The sequence below is a fragment of the Mobula birostris genome, chromosome 9, assembly GCF_030028105.1.
Source record: "Mobula birostris isolate sMobBir1 chromosome 9, sMobBir1.hap1, whole genome shotgun sequence".
Lineage (NCBI taxonomy): Eukaryota > Metazoa > Chordata > Chondrichthyes > Myliobatiformes > Myliobatidae > Mobula > Mobula birostris.
Genome location: NC_092378.1, coordinates 85,243,344 through 85,269,963, shown reverse-complemented (window position 1 = coordinate 85,269,963; position 26,620 = coordinate 85,243,344). Strand labels below are relative to the sequence as shown.

The following is a 26,620-nucleotide window of genomic DNA, read 5'->3' as shown; positions in this document are numbered from 1 at the left end:
GAGAGTGTTTATCAATATTATATCGAGATACCAGTTCTTGAAAGCTAAGGATAGTCCTTGCCCCATTAATATCTTGAAGAGTAGTGATACCTTTATCCTCCCAAGTTCAGTTAGTGAATGGTTTTCCCCCAGGTAGAAAATGATTATTGTTCCATAATGGAGATGATTTGCACCACACACTTTTAAATTTTAGAAAATTTTCTGCTGCTCTAAACACTTGTAGCATATGGGTTAAAATTGGACCGTAATACAAATCAGATTTTTTGGTAGACACACCTATAAGGAGAAAGTCCTTCAACCTTATTGGTGCTACTAGCTCTTGTTCTATATTTTTCCATGACGAAACTTTATCCTCCTCCATCCAATAGCTAGGACTTTTTAATACAAATGCCCAGTGATACAATTTAAAATTTGGACATGCCAATCCCCCATCTGACTTTTTGAACTGTAGAGCTGACCACTTTACATTGGGTTGTTTACCGTTCCAAACATAGCATTGTAGTAAGAAGTCCAGTTTTTGCCAATATCCTGCTGGAGGCACAAGTGGGATCATTGAGCTGATAAAATTAATGCGGGGTAAGATGTTCATTTTAATGACCGATATATGAGCTGGGACTGATGTTGGCAGGTGTCTCCATCTATTAATATCTTCTATTTTTTTCAAAATTAAAGATTAATTTGTTTTAGCCACAGATGATAGGGAAGTACTAACTTTAATACCCAAGTAGAGGACCTAATTTGTAACCTTAATCTGGGGAGGGAGAGACACCTTACTTTTATCTGTATTAATCAGCATCAGTGATGATTTTGATAAATTAACTTTGTATCCTGAAAGAAATCCAAATTACTCCAGTGTTTTTAAAACATAGAGAGTTTGTTGAACATTTGCCATATAAACTAACGTGTCGTCCGCGTAAAGTGATATCAAATGTGATGTTGTACCTTATTGTAATAGGGGAGATCTGAGAAGAGTTTCTAATTAAATGTGCAAGCGGTTCAATAGATATAGTAAAAATTAAAGGAGACAAAGAGTCCCCTTGTCGTGTGCCCCGTCCTATGTCAAAAAACTCTGAGAAACCTCCTCCCACACATACCCGGGCTGAAGGATTAGCATACAATGTTTGAATCATATCGATAAATTTATCGCCGAACTTAAATTGTTTTGAAACTCTCCAAAAATATGGCCATTCTAGACGATCGAACACTTTTTCAGCATCTAGCAGGCTCCAGGCAGGTGGGATTTTATGTGTTGCACTCAGTATGTGTAAGAGCCGGCGAATGTTATCAGATGTGAGACGTCCCCTGATAAAGCCCATTTGATCTGGGCTAGTTATTTTCCCAACTACTGTCTCAAGTCTACTGGCTAAGACTTTGGAAAATAACTTGAGGTTGACGTTTATCAAGGAGATTGGATGGTAATTGACACACTCCAAGGGGTCCTTACCGGGCTTAGGTATAACTGTGATCAGGGCTGTGTTTAGATCTCTATGGAAAGTGCCATTCCAAAAGCATGATTTAATGTTTCTAACCATACTGGTCCAAGAATATCCCAGAGTGCTAGGTAAAGTTCCACAGGTATGCCATCTATGCCTGGCATACGGCCCTTATTTGTAGCTTGGACTGCTTTGAGTAGCTCATCCAGTGTAATAGGAGAGTCTAGAGTTTTGGTGTCCTCTAATGACAATGTAGGGAGGTCTAATCCACTAAAAAAAACCTGTGAAGTCATTCTCAGAATGAACTGAGCCGCTTGTATACAGTTCTTTAAACTAATTCTTGAATGTCTCTTTTATTTCCTCTGTTGAAGATACTACTCCACGTTTAGAACATCTAATCACTGGTATAGACCTTTTAGTTCCCTGTTGTTTGAGCGTTAGAGCCAAAAGATGGCTCAGCCTGCTGCCTTCTGCGTAATACTTATGTTTGGTTATATGGATCATATATTCTGCCCTGCTTCTTAATAAATCATTTAATTCTGCTTGTTTTGTCTTGAGCTCGTTTTCTTTTGTTATGGTGTATCTCCTTTTGAGATCATCCTCCAAAACCTTACATTGATCTTCTAAGGTGGAAATCTTTTGGAGCCGGGTTTTATGTAGGTGGGAACTGAACCATATGACGTTATTTTGTAAGAAACCCTTGATGGAGGCCCAAATCACTGACACATCTGAGACACTATTTTTATTTACATTTATAAATTCTGCCAGTTTTGTTCTCAGTTGTGATAGAAATTTGTTGTTTTTTAGAAGGGTGGAGTTAAACCCCCAACTAGTAGCCTTATTTTTAATTTTGCCATAATTAAAAGTAGATATGACTGAGTTGTGATCAGATAGATGTCTGGGCAAAAATTCTATTGAGTGTACCAAAGGCAGCAAACCGGAGGATATAAGAATGTAATCTATCCGAGAGAAAGTTTTATTTCTTGTGGAGAAGAAGGTATAGTCTTTAGCAGATGGAATATGCACCCTCCACACAACAGTTAAATTTAAATCCATTAGAAAAAGGTTAAGCGCTTTGAAAGCAGATTCTTGAGAGCTTGATATAGTTGAGGAATATTTATTGAGGTTATTGTTCACCAAAGCATTCATGTCCAAACCAACATATAGTTGGTAGTCACTTAACTTCAGTAATTGTGAGGTAATTGAAGGGAAAAAAATTAACCTCGAACATAGTTGGGGCATATAGGCTAATGAATGCAACTTTTTTACCCTGAATGGATGTGCAGCAAAAAGCTGGACGTCCTTTATTGTCGGCGCCCATCCTTTCAATTGATACATTAATACCACGCTTCATTGTATCATGACTCCTTTCATATGAGTACCATCAGCTGATGCCACAACGGGTTTATAAAAGCGATTTTGAACCCTGGGAATGTCATTAGGTTTAAGATGTGTTTCCTGTAACAGCTCAATATCTATTTTCTTTCTGCATAAGAAATCTAAAACCTTTGAACGCTTGTAGGGAGAGTTTAATCCTCTAACATTAAACGATACAATAGTAAGATTTTCTAATTTATCTGTATTGCTTATCTTCCCCTGGATCTGTTGTTGTAAATTGGTGGTGGAGCCCTGAGTTACCCCCTTCTCACCCCCCCCACCCATCACCCCTCGCATTCAACCCTTTACTTTGTAACATCTGTGAGTGTCACTTAGCAATGTCAGACACTGAACATTAATATTAACCGCCCCCTTCTAGCACCAACAAATTAGAAAAGCAAAGCAGTTCTCATAGACAATCATATCAAAGAGACAAGAAAAATAAACCTGGTCAAACCCTTTAACCTATATAATTAAAACCATTCCCGTCTCAAATATAATATAACACATAATCAAGACCCCAACAGCTTTCTCGCAGGAGACTGTTGCTTTAATAGATCGTTGCTTAGTGATGGTGCCAGTGACATGGAGGGAGTGCTGCATGCAGGATAGACTAGATTCACCAAGTCATTGCTCAACTTCTGAAGAGCCAAGGGACTTGAATGTGTAGTGCTATACAATTTTGCCCAGAGTAGATTTCATTGGTAATCACTTTTGCCTGTAACAACATAAATTGCAGTTAAAAGTTGCACATTAGATTGTCATAGAGTACTCAAACATATTGAACAGCCCAGTGCTTTCTGGTCCCCTTACATATACACTTCCCCAGCTCTCTGCTCTGTTTTTATTGAGATATTATAATCCCATGCTTGTTGGACCAAATGGATCTAATTACAGGGTGTTATCCTTAAAAATACTCACCATGTCATGGTCCCGACTGAACAGCGGGAGGCATTCACATTTCGGTGCACCAACTCGCTAGAGTATGGTTAGCTGTTGCTGTTCCTTTTAAGACTCAGATGGCCAATGATTGCCTGCCACATTCCTGCATGGAAAGTCTGTACTTAAAAGCCTTGTGCTGAGCACTCAGTACTCAATCATAAGAGTTCCATTTCTAGTACTATGCTTTGTGATTGTGCCTTTGGTTTTGTTTGTGTTGTCTGTGTCTGAGTTAATTCTGCACCTGACTCTGTGCTTGGGTTCACCTCCATTCAATAGCTCTCTCATTGAGCTATCGTGAACCAGGCAGAGTAGGGATGTCAGCAATCTGCATTGGCCTACCAGGGAGCAACTACAGGCAGACATGACAACATGCTTCAGGAGATCCTCACCACTTCCCAGAAACACTGTCTCCTGTAGGCAGGTTCCGAATTTGGCCTAAGCAGCTGCCAGTTCAGGTACATTCAAGTTGCAGACTAATCAATACTTGTGAGGGATTGCTGTGCCTACTGGCTCCTGAGTGGTATGATGGTAACCCTGAAGTATGCCGAGGATTTCTGGTACAATGCTCTTTGGCCCTCAAGTTGCAGCCATCCAAGTTCCTGTCGGAACACAGTAGGGTAGCCTGTATCGTCTTGCTCCTTACCAGAAGAGCTCTTGCCTGGGCCACTGAAATCTGGGATAAAGGATTCACCTGTCTGTGCCAGTGCAGTCCTCTTTTCAGAGACTTTGAGGAGCATGTTCTATCATCCGGCTGGAGGATATGGGTCTAGAACATAGATAGAACATAGAATAGTACAGCACAGTACAGGCCCTTCGGCCCACAATGTTGTGCCAGAGGCTCAGCAATCTCTTCTCTCGCCTCGTGGAGCAGCCTGGGGAATATTCCGTCAGGCCCCAGGGATTTATCTGTCCTAATGTATTTTAACAACTCCAACACCTCCTCTCCCTTAATATCAGCATGCTCCAGAACATCAACCTGACTCATATTGTCCTCACCATCATCAAGTTCCCTCTCATTGGTGAATACCGAAGAGAAGTATTCATTGAGGACCTCGCTCACTTCCACAGCCTCCAGGCACATCTTCCCACCTTTATCTCTAATCGGTCCTACCTTCACTCCTGTCATCCTTTTTTTCTTCACATAATTGAAGAATGCCTTGGGGTTTTCCTTTACCCTACTCGCCAAGGCCTTCTCATACCCCCTTCTTGCTCTTCTCAGCCCCTTCTTAAGCTCATTTCTTGCTTCCCTATATTCCTCAATAGAACCATCTGATCCTTGCTTCCTAAACCTCATGTATGCTGCCTTCTTCCTCCTGACTAGATTTTCCACCTCACTTGTCACACATGGTTCCTTCACCCTACCATTCTTTATCTTCCTCACCGGGACAAATTTGTCCCTTACATACCGCAAGAGATCTCTAAACATCGACCACATGTCCATAGTACATTTCCCTGCAAAAACATCATCCCAATTCACACCCGCAAGTTCTGTGGAAAAAGCTCCTCAACTTGTTCCAAGGAACAGTCTATGGCCGTTTATTCCATGGAATTTCGTACCCTGGCCGCAGAGAGGGTTTGGAATTTGGAAGCAACTCAAACTATCCTGCAAATATCTCCTAAACCGAAGTACCCTTTCAAAATTAAACTCGTACTTTATCATTACTCATTCGGTTTCGACTGTTATCCTTTTTTCTTCCAATTGCATCAGCTCGTCATCTGTCAGTTCTTGGTCATGGGATGCCAAAACCTCTTCAACATCACGTTCATCAGCTTCCACAAGCCAGACTCCCGTTGTCCTTACTTTGTTCACTATGATCGAAATGCTTAATTATGTCTAGTTTTACACTAAGTGTAACACCCTTATGAGCTCTTTCAGGCTTTTCCGATACCTTAGAACTTATTTTTCAAACGGCTGCTCACAGGCACGTGCTAAAGCAATGCAGTTCCGAATCCGGGGGAGAGCGACTGCTTGGGGCGCTGCCTTTTATCGCGCGCTGCTTTTTTTTCGTAACAGTGAAAACACCTTCTGAAAGTGAAAACAGGGTACTAACGTAGGTCTTTCATAACAATGAGGTTTCGTAAAGCGAACGTTCGAAAAGCGGGGAACACCTGTATTGTGTAGTGCTTATCCAACTCAATTTTACCCAGAGTAGATCAGATTGCTAATCACTTTTGTCCTTTTCATTGGAACTGAGAAGAGGGAAAATAAGTTGTTTCAAGTGAAGGTGGGGAAAGATGTATAGGACAAAGAGAATCTCTCTGAGACTAGGTGATGACTACAAAATACAGAGCTGTAGAGCATGTCCATTTCTCAGACTATGCAGGTGGATAGGAGACTACAGATTGAATTGAATTGACTTTATTTCTTACATCTTTCACGTACATGAGGAGTAAAAATCTTTACGTTACGTCTCCATCTAAATGTGCAATGTGCAATCATAGTAATTTATAATAAATAGAACAGTCAATGACTTAAGTCAGTGTGAGTTCATCAGTCTGATGGCCTGGTGGGAGAAGCTGTCCCAGAGCCTGTTGGTTCTCCATTTATGTAACAAAATCATTATCTTCAGTCCCCATCATGAAACTTGCATGATTCCATTAGTCAAAGTGTACTGTGTAACTGTTGGTACTGTGTTTTGCACCTTGGTCCCGGAGTAACGCTGTCTTGTTTGGCTGTTTTCATGGATATTCATGTATGGTTGAATGACAATTAAACTTGAATTGAATTGAAAATATGCAGAGCACAGAGGGAACTTCATGCTGTTGTGCATGAATCACAAAAATGTAGCAGACAGCTGCAAAAGTAATTAAGAAGCCAAGTGGCAAATTGGCCTCTACTGTGAGAGGGTTGAAGTTTTGTTACAATTTTACAGGGTGCTGGTAAGGACCTTTAAGACCCTTAACAGTGTGGATGAGCAGAAGGTTTTGGAGTCCATGTTGATAACTCCCTGAAAGTGGAAGTACGGGTTGATATGGAGGTTAAGAAGGTATATGTCATGCTTGCCTTTAGTAGTCAAGAAACTGAGTTCGAGATTCAGGAAATTATGCTGCAGCTTTATACAACTCTAGTTAGGTCACATCTGGAGTATTTTGGTTGCCCCATTATAGGAAGGATGTTGAAGCTTTGGAGATATTGCAGAAGAGGTTTACCAGGTTGTTTCCTGGATTAGAGGGCACATCCTATAACGAGAGGTTGTAAAAAATTGAATATTTTTCTCTGGAGTGGTGGAGGCTGAGGGGAGATATGATGGAAGTTTATAAAATTATGAGAGGCAGAGATAGAGTAGATAGTGTCTTTTCCCAGGGTTGAAATGTCAAACACCAGAGGGCATGCATTTAAGGTGATGGGGGGGGGGTGTAATTTCAAAAGAGATATGGGGGCAATCACAGAAAGTGGTAGATACTTGGAATACACTGCCTGGGGTGGTGGCAGAAACATTTGAGCCTTCTAAGAGACATTTAGATAGGCATATCAGTGGTGGTGGAATCTCAGTGCAGGTGGCAGAAGTTGCAAAGGATAATCTATTAAATGTGGAGGCTGTTGGGTTGGAAAGTGAGGACCAGGGAACTTTTTCCCATTCTTGCCCAGAGGAGAGGGAAGCGTAAGATATAAATGGGTTGTGGTCAGGGCCTTTGTCAACTGAGGTAGAAAGGAAGTTTCAGTTCAAGAAGAAGGAGAATATTTCAGAGGGACCTGTGCGGCAAGTTTTGTCACTGGAGCAGATACAATGGAGATGGATGGACTATGAGAATGTAATGGAGTAATATCAGAGCAGGATATTTCGGTCATTTTCTGCTTTTATTTCTCAGTGATATGATCAAGATTGCTTGCTCTCCTGAATGAAAAGAGATGCAATGTGTTTTTCTTTAAACATCTGACTGATGTCATCCTGTGTTATTCTTTCCTTGCAGGTCACTACCATGCCTGAATATTTACTGAAGCGATTTGGAGGTCAAAGAATTCACTTCTTAATTGCTACCCTTTCTTTATTTGCCTATATATTCACAAAGATCTCGGTAGGTTTCTGTGATTCATTTCATTGAAAAGTTTGCTGACTGTGCTTAAAATAATTTCCACTGAAATATGAATTAAACAACTGGGAAAATGCAGGTGTCCAGTGCACAGCAAAATATAATAACTTGACAAACTGGATGCCTATTGTATTGTTCCAAATCTTAACACTGTGGCTTTCATAATTTCGACATATTTGCTCAGCATCCAATACCAATATACAGCTTCCTCCTTCATAACTGCCCCAGTACACTGATGATAGAACTAGTCAATGTCTAATGCAGGAAGTATGTTGGATAATCAGCAGTCAGTTTTGATGGACTTCATCTTGGGTTTTAAAAAAGTGGTCAGTGAGATAATTGTGTTATTAATTTTCCAAAGGTTTCTACATTCAGAGAAGGTTCCATGAGATTGCAAAACAGCAAGTGTCTCTACTTCTTTTTAAATTTCTTTTCAAAAGTAGTTGTTAATGCATATTATCTGAATGGTCAGATTATCTCAATAGTCAGGGATTGTAAAGCTCTGAGAAACAGAGGGATCTAGGTGTCTGATCTATGATTCACAAAAAGCTGGTATGCAGGTGAGCAGAAGGTCTTTGTTTATCGTTCTTGAAACTGAATACCAAAGTAGGGAGGTTATATTTTAGAACTTTGGTAAGATAATATCTAGAATACTGAGGAGAAAATTCATCATTTAAGGAAGGATGCATTGGAAGAAAACCAAGGTTTATGGCAATGGTCATGTTGTCTTATGGGGAAAGATTTGACAGGCTGGGCTTGTATTATTTGGTGTTGAGAGCCAGGAGGAAGTTAATGAAACATGTAAGATCCTAAGAGGTTCTTGGGATGGAGGAATTTCCTCTTATGGAAGAAGCTAAAACTTTTTAAAAGTGGTTTTGTGCACTTAAGAAAAAAGGGAAGAGTTGACTGCTTCTACTGGGAGGATAATATTTCTTTGAACTCTCTTCCTAAAAGTAAATTGGAAGTCTGATAGGCAAGGTGGATGAGACGTTATCAGGATAGATGAAAAAGCAAAGCTTGTTTGCAGTCATTTGACTAATGACCTTACTGAATGGTGGATTAGGCTTGTGGTGCCAAAGGACTTATTCTTTCTCCCAATTTGTATGTTCTGTATCCTTCTCAATTCCCTATTGCATTGAACTCAATAGATGGAGGCGTAAAGCAGAATTGCAAGTCACCTGCTGTACTGTTCCAACACCTAAAGCAAATAGCTCCACTTTGTTTCCACCCTACATGAGAATGCTAAAGTACCACATTATTCATAACATTGTGCCCCAAAGACACAATGGTCCTTAAAGAATGCCATGGTCATTTTGAGCAAATGGAAGAAACCTCACTTATATCTGAAATGTAGCTAAGATGCCTTGCAATGTTTTAACAGTTGTCTGTCTCAAGTTTCATTTCACTATAGTCCCAGGACTTTGCATTCCTCATTCATATTACATCCTGATACAGTGTGTCTAATAACACCCAAGAACACTTTTTGAAGCGCTGACTCTTGAGGATGTCCTTGACGATGAGGAAGGTTGTGTCCATAATGGAGCTGGCTTAAGACTACAACTCTCTGCAACCTCTTTTATCCTGTGCATTGGAGCTTGTGTACCAGACTGATGCAACCTGTACATCTGTAGAAATTTGGAAGAATCTTTGGTAGCATACCAAAGTAGTGTTACTGACATGCCTTCTTCATGATTACATTAATGTGTTGGGCCAAGGATAGATCCTCTGAATGTCGACAGATGCTCACACATTGTACTGCTGACCCCTCAATAAGGACTGATGCATGTTCTCACAACTTTGCCTTCCTGAATTCTATTATCAATTAGTCTTGCTGATGTTGAGTGCAAGGTTGTTGTTGCAACACCACTCAACCAGCTGATTAATCTCACTCCTGTATGTCTCCTCATAGCCATCTGAGATGGCAGTGGTGTCATTCGTGAATTTATAAATGGTGGTTAATCTGTGCTTAGTTTTGAGTATAGAGAGAGTAGAGCACACATTCTTGATGTGCACCAATGTTGATTGACAGCAAGGAAAGATATTATCACTGATCTGTACTGACTGGTCTCCCAGTGAGGAAGCCAAGGATCCAATTGCACAGTGAGGTGCAGGGGCCCAGGTTTTGAAAACTGATGATTAATACTGAGGGGATTCCTCTGAAACTGTAGCCCTGCTTCGAGTCTTCAATTTTATTTTTGTGAGACTATATTAGATTTAAAGATGTTTGGGTTAGGTGGGTGGCTATTATGGACAGTCCTGCATTTCTGTTTCACCTTGTAGCCTTCCCTGCCAGCTATGCTTCTTGAGACAGCGGAGGCTCCAGCTGCTCCACTCACTCCCCGGGTGGTCTGGAGTTGAGTCTGTCAGTTCTGAAGATAGCTAGTTCTTTGAAATGACTTGAAATATTACTTACTACAATGTTTGTGGCTGCGGTTTCAGCTGTAGAAGCTGTAAACGGGAATATTGGATGATTCCCTTGGGAGATGCATACACAGCCATCAACTTAGTATAATGTCTCAGTTTCACTGAAGCATTAGAGTTTTCTCTGGACTAGGAGAAGACTGAGTCAGACGGCTTACTTTAAAGAATCCCTTCAATCACCCAAAGTAGGAATTCAAGGGACTGAGATCTGAAGAAATAGTTGTAAATCTTTACAACAGAAACCTATGGAAAATGGCATCTCAGCAGATAAAAGGAGAAGTGGCTCCTTTTATCATCAGCTTCTGTTGTTAAACAACTTTTTAATTCAGCGAGATAACCTGTAATCTAGTGTCACGTACCCTGTGACGGGATAAAGAACCAGCAGAAATAGAAAACACTTTGGAGTCCAGTATTGCTATAAACTAATAATATTTATTAGTAACTACGCAATACAGTAATATAAATGTAGATAAATCAAACAGGTTACAATGATTATATATATAAGTAAGTATATTAGTAAGTGTGAAAATATATGTATGAAAAACCAAGCTTCTTTAAGTCTAGGGGTAAAAAGATACAGTCTTACGATGATAGTATAGTTCAGTTCAGTTCATGGTATTGAGTTGAGTAGTGACGGAGAGAGAGAGAGGGAGAGACTTGAGTCTTTAGTTGAGCTGACGCCGTTGATCTTCCCGTTGTCCTCCGAAATCCTTTAAAAGTTATCGATTGTGACCACAACAAAGGGGACCAGTTTTCTGTGGTGGACAACTCCCCACCAGTCACTACCTTTTCTTTTCACCGCAAGAGCCACTGATCGATCTGCCTGATCGATCCTCCAAAACCCCACTTCTTCTGCGGGCACAACAATGCTTATTCAGTGTCCAAAACGTGTCTGAGGTCTATATCATCCGACCTCCTATTTATCTCACCGTACGGGATACCAGCTGTCATTCAAATAACTCCTCCTTCCTCTCTCTGTGTAAGAAATGCAAGCTGGCAAATGTCCTTGGGAAGTATTAACAACCTGTGAGCAGTCTTTGTATCTCTCTCTCTCTTTTCAAAAGCACAGCTCATAGGGGTAATCGAGCACAGTTCATAGGGGTAACTCAGGACCCCGTCACACCCCCTTTCTTCAAAGAAAAAAAATTCAACCAAGGTGAATTTTTTTTGAGTCTAAATGTAAATCACAGATTTTACAACAATACATGTCTAATCATCAGATGATAGAGCAAAACGTATCCAATTTCCAACTTAATATCTGGCTAACCAATCAACTATAATATTGTCAATACCTTTCACATGTTTGATTTTTAAGTCACATTCTTGCAATATCGGACTCCAATTTAACAACCTTCTACTCTTATCCTTCATCTTAGTTAGAAACACCAACAGATTGTAACCCATATAAACCACAAGTGGTCTCTGAGCAACAGAGAAATTTTGAGGTCTCTGAACATAGACATTATAATATTGTAAAGCCAGAATAAGTGCTAGTAATTCCTTTTCAACAATTGAATAATTTTTCTGGTGCACATTAAATTTCTTTGAGAAATAAGCTACTGGGTGTTCAATGTCATCCACACCCTTCTGTAACAGTACTGCCCCAGCAGTTTCATCAGTAGCGTCTGTTGCTATAGAAAATGGCTTTGAAAAAATCAGGTGTTTTGAGCACAGGATGATAACACAGGATGGTTTTCAGACGTTCAAATGCCTCCTGGCAAAGGTCATTCCATACAAATCTTTCACTCTTCCTCAGGAGTTTTGTTAGGGGGGAGAGCGATGTCAGCAAAGTTCTTACAAAACTTACAGTAATACCTAACCATTCCCAAAAACCTTCTTAAAGCTTCCTTGTCAGTCGGAACAGGAACCTCAGCAATAGCTTGAACCTTGACCTGTACAGGAGCCAGTTGGACCTGGCCTACCACATAGCCAAGATAAATAACTGTGGCATGGCCAAACTCACTTTTAGCGAGGTTCACAGTAAGAAAGGCCTTGGAAAGTCTGTCACACGGTTTTTCTACCACAGCAATATGCTCTTCCCACATGTCATTCCAGACCACTAAATCATTGATATAAACCCCTGTGCTTTCTAAACCTCTAATCACAGAATTGATTATTTTTTGAAATGTTTCTGGAGCATTTTTCATCCCAAAGGGTAAAACATTGTACTCATACAGTCCAGATGTTGTCCCAAATGCTGATATCTCTTTAGCCCTCACTATCAAAGGAACACCCCAGCCTCCTTTTAACAAGTCAATCTTTATAAGGTATTTAGCCTTCCCCACTCCATCAATACAGTCATCCATTTCTCTTTCCTTGTTCTTTCTTGTTTCTAATTTCTTCTTCAACCACTTTGTTTTTCTCAAAGTTCATTCTGTGAAGATGCTGTTTCATGGGCTGGGCTGAATTTATAATGACGTGGTGCACTGCACCTGTGCACCATTTCAAAATGTCAGAAAATAAACCTCCGTGCTTGCCAATTAGTTCTTTCATTTGTTTTTGCGGTTTAGGGTCCAACTGATGGACCTTATCAGTAATATTTTTCAAAACAGTGGAATTCTGACATCTTGGTGAGACTAGATTCAGTGGGTGAACATGTTTTTCCACCCCATTATCAAATTCCATGACTCCATTTTGTTCCATAACAATTCTCCCAGCTGCAATTCTAGCAAATAAGTGTTTTAGTTTAATTCGACCATTTCCTAAACTTCCCTTGGCAAGGTCACTAAGCTTATTATGTCCCTTCCAAAGTTCTAAAACATAATTAAGCCCACTGACACATGTTTCCAAATCAGACCATTGTTCTCTGAGTAGGGTCAAAGGTCCTTTTGGCCTGTAATTGAATACAGGTTCTAACAAATTACCCTCCAATGGCTTTTGAATTGAATCTCCAACAATAAATAAGAGGAGGGGAACTCCCTCATCCCATTTTTTCCCCATTTCTCACACAATATGTTTTAATCATGGTTTTTAGAGTTGAGTTGAACCATTCCAAGCCTCCCTTGGACTCTGTGTGATATGCAGATGACACCATGTGTTTAGCTTCTAATTCTCTAACTATCCCCTGGGATGTCCTGGAAGTAAAGTTACTACCCTGGTCAAATTGAATTTCTTTGGGCAGACCTATCAGTGTGAAAAACTTACTGAATGACTTCACCACAGTCTTGGCCTCAGTGTTTTCAAAAGACCCTGTTTCGGGGACCTAGACACAGCACACACAATTGTTAACATATTGATAACCAGCTGCAGTCTTTAGCAATGGGCCTACACAATCCATTATGACCCTAGAAAAAGGTTCACCAAAAGCAGGTATCGGTTTAAGTAGTGTTACCTGAATATCCTGATTAAATTTCCCCTCAACTTGACAGGTATGGTCAGTCCTGTAACAATTCACAACATCCTTCCTTAAACTAGGCCAGTGAAGTTCCTTCATAATCCTATTCACTGTCTTTCTCACTCCATGAGGTCCACCTAAAGGCATATTGTAAGCCATGTTTAAAATTTCAGCCCTGTAACTTTCAAAACCACCACGTGACTTGCAGGCACAGTGGCTGGTCTCCATCTCCTCATCAACACCCCATCTTTAAGGTAATATCCCACTGCCTCTCTCTGAACCTCCTCTCCTGTGAGAGCCATCTCCTTTAAAGCCATCATTCCAGAATCTCGCTTCTGTTCCTCTATAAATTCCTTCCTCAATAAGGACAGACCTTTCTTTTCCTCCTTGCTCTCCTCAGCCTTACTACCCTCTAAGTCCTGCTGAAATCTGGAAGGTAGAAAAGTCTGTGTCACATCATCATAATTTAGACCTCTGGTTTTGCTATCATAGGTCTCAACAGCAGCTTTGCTCATCAGTTGAACAGCTATACCAACCTTATCTTGGAGAGGTGTCAACATTCTTCCATTGTTTACTAAACTTAGCAACATCACTAGGCTTATGAGAACCATGTATACATTATGGAAGAAGCCAAACAATCCCTTTATCAACTTTTTCCGACCTTCTCTTCGACTTATCTCCATAACATCACACTGAATAACATGATGATGACCTTACAGGTGTCCAAATGTCCAAACAAAATTCAACAGACTAACACATCCTTTCTCAGCAGGCCCTTGTCCTGCAAGCAGAGTCAAAGGTCGCACAACCAATCCAACCTTTTCCAGCACTTTATCCAAAAGTCCAGGAACAGCACTTTTCCCATTACTTCCAGTAAAACTTACCTCAGCAATTTCCACCTCATCACTAACTTTTAAAACACTGTCTAATACCAGTGACTGTGAATCCTCACATTCCACTGGTACCAAGGTTAATTCCTTTTTCACTGAACCAAGATCATCTGACACAAAAAAAAACTGTATTCCTTTTCAACCAAGTCAGATACCTCAGACCTTAACTGAGTCTCACCACAAGGTTCAGACCCCTGTGAACTCACAGATACTTCAACAACCTGAACACATTCAATCGGGACAGCTGCCTCTTCTGGGCTGTCATCACTTGTCCCAGTTTCAAATTCAAGGTCACCCCGAACCTCCCAGCTATTCTCTGGCAACCTCTCATCCGGAGTAAACTCAAGCTCGTGAGTTAAAACATCTTTGTTTGCTTTCTTAGCAGACCCCCACAAGATAGCGGCATCCTCTGCATCTGGGTACGCCCTTACGTCATCAGGAACACACCTTTTAAATTCATCACACAAAACAAGCCCTTCCGAGCTGTAAAAATCATCAGGGTTCGACACTAAACCTCTCAGCTGCCACATCTTCCTTTTAAACTGTCTCTGTCTTTCCGCCTCTTCTTTCTGTTTGTCTGCCTCTCTAGCCTCACGGACCCTCCTCTTTTCTGCTTCAACAGCCTCGAGCTGTTTTAATTTCATTTGCAATTTCAACTGAACCTCAGCCTCAGTGGGTTTCCTTCCAACAAACAACTCTAACGCCTCCTCATCAAACGTTCCCTTATCTATATAATGCTGGGCTATTATCGTCTGCATCTGAGCTTTCCTCATTTTAGTGGTCACCTTTAGTCTTAACTTTTGAGCAACTCCCAACAGCACAACCCTCGTGGCATCATCCAACGCTTCCGGGGTTGGTTCCAACATAAACTTCTCAACACTAACATCCATTTTTGCTGTATTTCCACACAACCAAATCAAAAGGGATTTTCCCCAATCAATTCAAACAAGCCTCCCACAATTTGTTCATATCCCGGACACAGGGCTCAATTTTGTCACGTACCCCGTGACGGGAATAAAGAACCAGCAGAAGTAGAAAACACTTTGGAGTCCAGTATTGCTATAAACTAATAATATTTATTAGTATCTACGCAATACAGTAATATAAATGTAGATAAATCAAACAGGTTAGCAATGATTATATATATAAGTAAGTATATCAGTGTGGAAATATATGTATGAAAAACCAAGCTTCTTTAAGTCTAGGGGTAAAAAGATATAGTCTTACGATGATGAGTATAGTTCAGTTCATGGTATTGAGTTGAGTAGTGACGGAGAGAGAGAGAGGGAGAGATTTGAGTCTTTAGTTGAGCTGACACCGTTGATCTTCCCATTGTCCTCCGAAATCCTTTAAAAGTCACCGACTGTGACCACAACAAAGGGGACCAGTTTTCTGTGGTGGAACTATCAACCCAGGCGAGGGTGGACACATGGACAACTCCCCACCAGTCACTGCCTTTTCTTTTCACTGCAAGAGCCACTGATTGATCTGCCTGATCGATCCTCCAAAAACCCACTTTTTCTGCGGGCACAACAAAGCTCATTCAGTGTCCAAAACGTGTCTGAGGTCAGTATCATCCGACCTCCTATTTATCTCACCGTACGGGATACCAGCTGTCATTCAAATAACTCCTCCTTCCTCTCTCTGTGTAAGAAATGCAAGCTGGCAAATGTCCTTGGGAAGTATTAACAACCTGTGAGCAGTCTTCATATCTCTCTCTCTCTCTTTTCAAAAGCACATGGCGGTGTTAAACAACTCTCTCTCTCTCTCTCTCTTTACAAAAGCACAGCTCATAGGGGTAATCGAGCACAGTTCATAGGGGTAATTCAGGACCCTGTCACACTAGTTTCTAACATTAAAACAAGGCCAGCAAACAACTGCTTTGCCGCACATTGCACACTTTCTAACTCTGATGCACTCGACTCCTCACCATATAGAAACTGGACATGCCGAACAGAAGTTTGTCTTCAGCTCCCTGTGTTAACTGTTGAATTATGGGCCTGGATTTTGCTGTGTTATTGATGGAAAATCTACCAGTGTTCGCTTCCACACAATTCAGAATGCTCATGTATGTTTTAATGTGGAAATCCTGAGACCAAATGGACAGAGCTTAAATAGCTTGTAATTTATTTTCAAAAAAGTTATAATATCTTTCCAATAGCATATTACGAGGCCTAAATGTAATTCAGTTTTTCACTTTGCTGCAACTTTTTAAAAAGTTCTAATTATTTTGAAGTTTAAACATTTTTGATAAAGCTTCATTGAGGCCGGCATTTCTAAGTAGTTTGGTTAACCTCAGAGACATAATTTATCCTTCTTTCAATTTTGTCTGTTTTTGTGAAGGGGTTAAGATTTCCCTGCCACATAATACCTCTTTACAATGGTGCAGAATGGGATGTTTAAGAAAATTCTTGTAGCATTTGGCCATGTTCTTGCCAAGGGGATAGTGACTAGTGGGGAATGCCACTGGATCAGTACTTGCACATCAGGAACACAACAGTGATTGCATCTGGTGTTCTGGTTTGGAAACTCAGCTCCGTTGACTGTGACAAAGATAATTTTCAGAAGTGAACATAGAACACAAAATAGTACAGCATAGGAACAGCCCCTTTGGCCCACAGTGTTGTGTGAGCCAGCTAAAAAGTAAAAAAAAGACTCCAAAAAAAACTAATCCCTCCTCCCTCACAATTGCCATATCCCTCCACCTTTCTCCCTTCCATGTGCCTATCTAAACATCTCTTAAAAGCTTCTAATGTATTTGCCTCTAGCACTGTACCAGGCAGCGTATTCCAGGAATTCACCACTCTCTTGAATAAAAAAAACTTACCCCTCTCATCCCCTTTGAACCTACTCCCTCTCACCTTCAATGCATTCCCTCTGATATTAGATATTTCCACCCTGGGAAAAACGATACTCCCTGTCTACTCTATCAATGCCTCTCATAATCTTATAACTCTCTATCAGATCTCCCCTCAGGCTCCGCTGCTCCAGAGATAACAACCCAAGTTTGTCCAGCCTCTCATGGTAACACTTGCCCTCTAAACCAGGCAGCATCCTGGTAAACCTCTTCAGTACCTTCTCCAAAGACTGGACATCCTTCCTACGGTGGGGCGATGAGAATGTATGCAATACTCCAGATGTGGCTGAACCAGAGCTTTTATAAAGTTGCAACACAACCTCTCGACATTTGAACTTAGTGCCTCGATTAATTCCAAAGCATTCTAAAAGCCGTCTTAACAACCCTATCAACCTGTGTAGCCACTTTCAAGGAGCTATGAACTTGGACCCAAGATCCCTCTGCTCAGCAACACTGTTTAGGATCTTGCCCATAACATTGTACTGTCTCCTTGATTTGCCCTACCAGGGTGCAACACCTCACATTTACGTGGGTTAAGCTCCACTTGCCATTTCTCTGCTCATACTATCAACAGATTTATATTGCTGATATTCTTTGCTGGTTTTCTAAACTATCCACAATTGCATTAATCTAGATACCATTCACAAACTTACTAACCCACTCATCTACGAGGGGTGATTGATAAGTTCGTGGCCTAAGGTAGAAGGAGTCAATTTTAGAAAACCTAGCACATTTATTTTTCCTACATTGACACACTTAGTCCAGCAGTCATGGAGCATACGGATCCCTTTGTTGTAGAAGTTGGCATCTTGGACCTCCAGAAGTTGTCCACAGCAGGGATGATTGATAAGTTTGTGGCCTAAGGTAGAAGGAGATGAGTTATTAACTTCAAAATTTCTGCATTTTCGATCAAAGAGTTGAACTGCATGTGCATGTAACAAGAGCTGTATAACTGATCTCTTTCTACCTTAGGCCACGAACTTATCCACTTCTACAAAGAAGGGATCCGTATGCTCCATGACTGCTGGACTTAAGTGTGTACATGTAGGGAAAATAAATGAGCTAGGTTTTCTAAAATTGACTCCTTCTACCTTAGGCCACAAACTTATCAATCACCCCTTGTTCATTTTCTTCCAGGTCATTTATATACATCAGAAACAGCAGAGGTCCCAGCACAGATCCCTGCAGAACACCACTAATTCCTAACCTCCAGCTTAAATAAATCCCTTTGACTATTACCGTCTGAAATCTATGCAAAAGCCAATTCTGAATCGCCGATTTGCCACAGACCTATGCATTCTAATCTTCTGGATTGGCCTCCCATGAGGGACTTTGTCAAATGTTTTATTAAAAATCCATGTAGGCGACATCCACTGCTCTACCTTCATCAATTTCTCTCATTATCTTATCAAAAAACTCAATAAAGTTGGTAACACATGGCTTGTCCCGCACAAAGCTATGCTGCCAATGGGTTTCCAAATGCACATATATACTATCCCTAACAATTTTCTTCTGCAATTTCCCTACAACTGACGTGAGGCTCACTGGTCTATAGTTCCCAGAATATTCCCCTGTTCCCTTCTTAAATAGAGATACAACGTTAGTCCTCCAGGACCTCGTCTGTGGCTAGAGGGGACACGAAGAAACTAGTGAAGGCCTCCCTCAATAACTTGAGTAAATACCATCAGGCCCTATGGACACATCCAACTTAATACTCATTAGGAGACCCAACACTTCCTCCACCTTGACTTCTAAATGCTCTAACATATTTATGCACTCAGCACTGATCTCCTGATCCTCCATCTTCCTTTTCCTTGGTAAATACTGAAGTAAGTACTCATTAAGGATCTCTCCACATCCAAGAAAATGTTCCTCTCTTTATCCCTGAGTGGGCCTACCCTCTCCCTAGTTATCCTCTTGTTTTTGATGTATGTATAGAATGCCTTGGGATTCACCTGAATCCTACTTGCCAAGGACTTTTCATTGTCCCTCCTAGCTTTCCTAATTCACTTCTTTAGTTATTTTCTGGCTTCTTTATAATCCTCATGTGCTCTGTTTGATCCTGACTTCCAAAGCTTTATGTACTTTTCCCTTTTCTTCTTGACTAAATTCATCACTCTCAGGACATCCAAGGTTCTCTTATCTTTCCATCCTTTCTTCAAATAGGAACCTACCTTTCCTGTTATGTACAATTGATCTCTAAGCACTATCCACATGTCTGATGTGGACACTAGAAGAACAGGTGTTCCCAATTAACTCTTCTGAGTTCTTGCCTAAGTGCCCGCATACTTTGTCGTTCTCCAATTTAAAACTCTCCCACAAGGACCATTCCTATCCTTATCTATAGCTATCCTGAAAGTTAAGGAGTTGTGGTCACTGTTCCCTAACTGCTCACACACTGAAAAGTCAGTCACCCGGCCAGGCCCAGTACAGCCTCTTCTCTCATTGGACCATCTACATATTGATCTAAGAAACTTTCCTGGATACACTTCACCAATTCTGTGTCATCTAAACCCCTCACACTAAGAAGGTCCCAATTTATATGAGGGAAGTTGAAATCCCCCATGACAACAATTCTATTAATTTTTACACATTTTCTTAATCTGATTACATATCTGTTCCTCAATGTCCCGGTGGCTAATGGTGGGTCCACAGTACAATCCCATCAGTGTAATTGCACCCTTCCTATTCTTAAATTCTACCCAATTAGACTCGGTGCTTCCATTATGTTTCCTCTGAGTGCAGCGGTGATATTGTCCCTGATTAGTGCAACTCTACAAAAGATCTGAGATGCAAAGGGAGACCTGCAGAACATCCTAAAAGTTGCAGGTAGAATCGGTGGTGAGGAAGGCAAATGCAATGTTCGTATTCATTTCAAGAGGTCTAGAATACAAGAGCAGAGATGTGATGTTGAGGCTTTGTAAGGAACTGGTGAGGCCTCACCTTGAGTATTGTGAACTGGTTTGGGCTCCTCATCGGAGAAAGGATGTGTTGATATTGGAGAAGGTTCAGAGGAGGTACATAAGAACATAAGAAATAGGAGCAGGAGTAGGCCATCCGGCCCATCAAGCCTGCCCTGCCATTCAATAAGATCATGGCTGATCTGTCCGTAATCTCAACTCCATCTAGTTGCCTTTTCCCCATAACCCTTAATTCCCTTACTATATAAAAACCTATCTAACTGTGTCTTAAATATATTTAGTGAGGAAGCCTCAACTGCCTCCCTGGGCAGAGAATTCCACAGATTCACCACTCTCTGGGAAAAACAGTTTCTCCTCATCTCCGTCCTAAATCTTCTCCCCTGAATCTTGAGGCAATATCCCCTAGTTCTAGTCTCACCTACCAATGGAAACAATTTTCCTACTTCTATCTTATCTATCCCTTTCAAAATTTTGTGTGTTTCTATAAGATCCCCTCTCATTCTTCTGAACTCCAGAAAGTATAGTCCCAGGTGACTCAATCTCTCCTCATAAGTTAACCCCTTCATCCCTGGAATCAACCTGGTGAACTTCCTCTGCACTGCCTCCAAAGCCAGTATATCCTTTCTCAAGTATGGAGACCAGAACTGCACACAGTACTCTAGGTGCGGCCTCACCAGTACCCTGTATAGTTGTAGCATGACCTCTCTGCTCTTGAATTCAATCCCTCGAGCAATGAAGGCCAACATTCCATTTGCCTTCTTAATAACCTGTTGTACCTGAAAGCCAACTTTTTGCGATTCATGCACAAGCACTCCCAAGTCCCTCTGCACAACCGCATGCTGCAATCTTCCACAATTTAAATAATAATCTGCTCTTCTATTATTCCTTCCAAAGTGGATGATCTTGCATTTACCAGCATTGTATTCCATCTGCCAGACCTTGGCCCACTCACTTAACCTACCTATATCCCTCTGCAGACTCTCCACATCCTCTGTACAATTTGCTTTTCCACTCAGTTTAGTGTCATCAGCAAATTTTGCTACACTACACTCAGTCCTCTCTTCTAAATCATCAATGTAAATGGTAAACAGCTGCACCGACCCCTGAGGCACCCCATTCACCACTGATTGGAGAACCGGAGAAACACCCATTTACACCAACTCTCTGCCTTCTATTGGTTAACCAATCCACTGTCCATGCCAATACACTTCCTCCGACTCCATGCATCCGTATCTTATTTATAAGTCTCTTGTGTGGCACCTTATCGAACGCCTTCTAGAAATCCAAGTATATGACATCCACCTGTTCCCCTCTATCCACTGCACTCATTATGTCCTCAAAGAACTCCAGTAAGTTTGTCAAACAGGACCTGCCCTTTCTGAATCCATGCTGCATCTGTCTAATGGAACCACTCCTTTCTAAATGTTTCGCTATTTCTTCCTTAATGATAGCTTCAAGCATTTTCCCGACTACAGATGTTAAACTAACTGGCCTATAGTTGCCCGTCTTTTGCCTACTTCCTTTTTTAAAAAGTGGTGTGAAATTTGCTGTCTTCCAATCTGCCGGGACCTGCCCAGAGTCTAGAGAGTTTTGATAAATGATTACCAACGCATCTACTATAACCTCCGCCAATTCCTTCAGCACCCTGGGATGCATCCCACCAGGACCAGGGGACTTATCTACCTTCAGGCCCTCCTGTTTGCTCATCACTATCTCTTCAGTGATAGTGATTTTATCGAGGTCCTCACCTCCCATTTTGTCCATAACGTCCTTCTTTGGCATAAGATCATGACAAGCTTGGTTTTACCATAAAACCACGACGAACCAAAAGGATCAGACCATTTACGCTCACAGATCTTGATTTTGCAGATGACATAGTCTTGCTCTCTGACCAGATGGAGGAAGCACAGCAGCTACTGACATAAGTGGAAATTGAGTGCAATAAAGTTGGACGTCACCTAAATGCTAAAAAGACAGAGTACATGGCGTTTAACTGCGACGAAGGTACTCTCAAGACTGTAAAGAATGATACCATTAAGAAAGTCTTTGACTACAAGTACCTTGGGTCAAGAATGATGAGTTCAGAGAAGCACATAAAGATACGGAAGGTGCTGTCGTGGAGGGCTATGAACGACATGAAGGAAATTTGGAAGTCGAACCTGACCAGAGGGCTTAAAAAGATGATCTTCATAGCAGTCATAGAGTCCATCCTCATGTACGGATGAGAGATGTGGACACTCACCAAGACTATGTGAAAGTCTGTAGATGGTTGCTATACACAAATGCTCCGGATGGCTCTTGACGTGAGTTGGCAACAGCATATGACAAACATCGAGCTCTATGATGACCTACCGATGCTCACCACTAAAATCGAGTCAAGATGACTGCAACTAGCGGAGCACTATCTGCACCACCCCGAGCTACCTGCCAGCCTAGTCATCATATGGGAGCCCAGGCACGGGAGGATGAACCAAGACTATAGTCAACACGCTCCTAGAAGACAGCGGCGCGGCTAATGTAGATGAACTGAGCACACTGATGAGGGAGAGGGAGAAGTGGAGAGTCCGTCATCGTGCCCGACGCCGGCCCCCTAGGCCTGAGTCGACGTAGTAGTAGTAGTTGGCATATTAGACGTGTCCTCCACCATGAAGACCGACACAAAATAGTTTTTCAATGCCTCAGCCATTTCCTTATCACCCAATATCAATTTCCCCTTATTGTCCTCCAAGGGACCTACGTTGATTTTAGCCACCCTTTTCCGCTTAATATATTTATAAAAACTTTTGCTATCTGTTTTTATATTTTGTACTAATTTACTTTCATACTCTTATCTTCCCTTTGCTTATTTCTTGTTTAGTTGTTCTCTGTTGCTTTTTAAAGTTTTCCCAATCCTCCAGTCTCCCACTACTCTTTGCGACTTGTACACATGAGCTTTTAATTTGATACTATCTGTTATTTCCTTAGTTATCCAAGGCTGGCTCTCCCCACACTAATTGTTCTTACTTTTGACTGGAATATACTATTGTTGAGCACTGTGAAAAATCTCTTTGAAAGTATTCCACTGTTCCTCAACTATCCCACCAAATAGCCTGTGCTCCCAATCCACATTAGCCAACTGCTCCCTCATCCCGTTGTAGTCTCCCTTGTTCAAGCATGATACACTAGTTTTAGATCTAACTATTTCACCCTCCATCTGAATGCTACACTAACTATTAGAGTACACCCAAAGACATGGGCTCTCTCTCTCTGCTTGCTCTGAAGAGCTATCATGATGCAGTGTCTCACCCAAAGTCAGTGATGTAGACTGCAGTTGGAATACATAGCATTAAAGCAACATATTTTCCAATTTTTCTGCTCTTCCTGCTGTTCCACCCTCTTTCAACAGCTTGTCCTACCCTTTGTGGCCTCTGCTCTTTCACCTAACCATTGCTCAATGCCAAGGGGGATCCCCTTATTTACATCCTAAATATCTGGGAGTATCACAGATATGCACCAGCATTTATTTTGTCAAAAATCTACTTCAATGCCTGCAGCATCACCCCCTGCAAACTGAAACTAACTCATGGAAGAAAATACTAAAAAATCATTGAACTGAAGCGACAATCAGATCTAGAAAACTAGCAACTAATGAGTTCAAATAGTAGGTGGGTTTTTGAGAGGCTAGGCAAGGGCCTCGGCTGGAATCTGGAGCTTGACATGAAATTGGAGGCACGTGTTAATTTTCGCATGATCTGGTGTCTCTGCTCAGGAAAGCTACCATGAGGCACTGTCACACCCAAAGCAGGGAAGCCAGATTATGGGGCCAAGAAGAGACTGAGGAATAATCCTGGAAACTATAGATCGTGAGTCTTATGTCAGTGGTGTGGAAGTTACAGAAGAGAATTCTTAAGGATAAGATTTATGAGCATTTGGAAAACCAAGACCTAACTAGGGAGCAACACACATAAAAGTTGCTGGTGAACGCAGCAGGCCAGGCAGCATCTCTAGGAAGAAGTACAGTCGACGTTTCGGGCCGAGACCCTTTGTCAGGACTAACTGAAGGAAGAGCTAGTAAGAGATTTGAAAGCCACACTCAGGTTGGAGGAACAACACCTTATATTCTGTCTGGGTAGCCTCCAACCTGATGGCATGAACATTGACTTCTCTAACTTCCGCTAATGCCCCACCTCCCCCTCGTACCCTATCCGTTATTTATTTATTTATATACACACATTCTTTCTCTCTCTTTCTCTCCTTCTTCTCCCTCTGTCCCTCTGACTATACCCCTTGCCAATCCTCTGGGTTCCCCCCCCCCTTTTCCTTCTCCTTGGGCCTCCTGTCCCATGATCCTCTCATATCCCTTTTGCCAATCACCTGTCCAGCTCTTGGCTCCATCCCTCCCCCTCCTGTCTTCTCCTATCATTTTGGATCTCTCCCTCCCCCTCCCACTTTCAAATCTCTTACTAGCTCTTCCTTCAGTTAGTCCTGACGAAGGGTCTCGGCCCGAAACATCGACTGTACCTCTTCCTACAGATGCTGCTTGGCCTGCTGCGTTCACCAGCAACTTTGATGTGTGTTGCTTGAATTTCCAGCATCTGCAGAATTCCTCATGTTTACCTAACTAGGGAGAGCCTAGTGATCATAACATGATTGAGTTCACTGTGAAATTTGAAAAAGAGAAGCCGAAATCTGATGTGTCGGTATTTCAGTGGAGTAAAGGAAATTACAGTGGCATGAGAGGGAAACTGGCCAAAGTTGACTGGAAAGGGACACTGGCGGGAAAGACGGCAGAGCAGCAGTGGCTGGAGTTTATGCGAGAAATGAGGAAGGTGCAAGACAGGTGTATTCCAAAAATGAAGAAATTTTTGAATGGAGAAAGGATGCAACCGTGGTTGACAAGAGAAGTCAAAGCCAAAGTTAAAGCAAAGGAGAGGGCGTACAAAGAAGCAAAAATTAGTGGGAAGACAGAGGATTGGGAAATTTTTAAAACCTTACAAAAGGAAACCAAGAAGGTCATTAAGAGGGAAAAGATTAACTATGAAAGGAAGCTAGCAAATAATATCAAAGAGGATACTAAAAGCTTTTTCAAGTATATAAAGAGTAAAAGACAGTTGAGAGTAGATATAGGACCAATAGACAATGATGCTGGAGAAATTGTAATGGGAGATAAGGAGATGGCAGAGGAACTGAACGAATATTTTGCAGGGAAACTGAACGAATATTTTGCATCAGTCTTCACTGAGGAAGACATCAGCAGTATACCGGACACTCAAGGGTGGCAGGGAAGAGAAGTGTGCGCAGTCACAATTACGACAGAGAAAGTACTTAGGAAGCTGAATAGTCTAAAGGTAGATAAATCTCCTGGACCAGATGGAATGCACCCGTGTGTTCTGAAGGAAGTAGCTGTGGAGATTGCGGAGGCATTAGCGATGATCTTACAAAAGTCGATAGATTCTGGCATGGTTCTGGAGGACTGGAAGATTGCAAATGTCACTCCACTATTTAAGAAGGGGGCAAGGAAGCAAAAAGGAAATTATAGACCTGTTAGCTTGACATCGGTGGTTGGGAAGTTGTTGGAGTCGATTGTCAAGGATGAGGTTACAGAGTACCTGGAGGCATATGACAAGATAGGCAGAACTCAGCATGGATTCCTTAAAGGAAAATCCTGCCTGACAAACCTATTATAATTTTTTGAGGAAATTACCAGTAGGCCAGACAAGGGAGATGCAGTGGATGTTGTATATTTGGATTTTCAGAAGGCCTTTGAGAAGGTGCCACACATGAGGCTACTTAACAAGATAAGAACCCATGGAATTACGGGAAAGTTACATACGTGGATAGAGTGTTGGCTGATTGGCAGGAAACAGAGAGTGGGAATAAAGGGATCCTATTCTGGTTGGCTGTCAGTTACCAGTGGTTTTCCACAGGGGTCCGTGTTGGGGCTGCTTCTTTTTACATTGTACATCAACAATTTGGATTATGGAATAGATGGCTTTGTGGCGAAGTTTGCTGACGATACGAAGATAGGTGGAGCTGAGGAAACGGAGAGTCTGCAGAGAGACTTGGATAGATTGGAAGAATGGGCAGAGAAGTGGCAAATGAAGTACAATGTTGGAAAGTGTATGGTTATGCACTTTGGCAGAAATAATAAACAGGCAGACTATTATTTAAATGGGGAAAGAATTCAAAGTTCTGAGATGCAACGGGACTTGGGAGTCCTCGTACAGGATACCCTTAGGGTTAACCTCCAGGTTGAATCAGTAGCGAAGAAGGCGAATGCAATGTTGGCATTCATTTCTAGAGGAATAGAGTATAGGAGCAGGGATGTGATGTTGAGGCTCTATAAGGCGCTGGTGAGACCTCACTTGGAGTACTGTGGGCAGTTTTGGTCTCCTTATTTAAGAAAGGATGTGCTGATGTTGGAGAGGGTACAG

General features: G+C 41.6%; 1 protein-coding gene across 1 annotated transcript in view; it reads left to right on the top strand.

Moving 5' to 3' along the window:
- LOC140203402 (sodium/myo-inositol cotransporter 2-like) overlaps positions 1-26,620 on the top strand; it is a 134,123-nt gene that overhangs the window by 11,059 nt on the left and 96,444 nt on the right. The window contains exon 4 of the mRNA XM_072269460.1: positions 7,665-7,769. Coding sequence (XP_072125561.1) covers positions 7,665-7,769 — 105 coding nt within the window. The remainder of the gene's footprint in view (positions 1-7,664; positions 7,770-26,620) is intronic.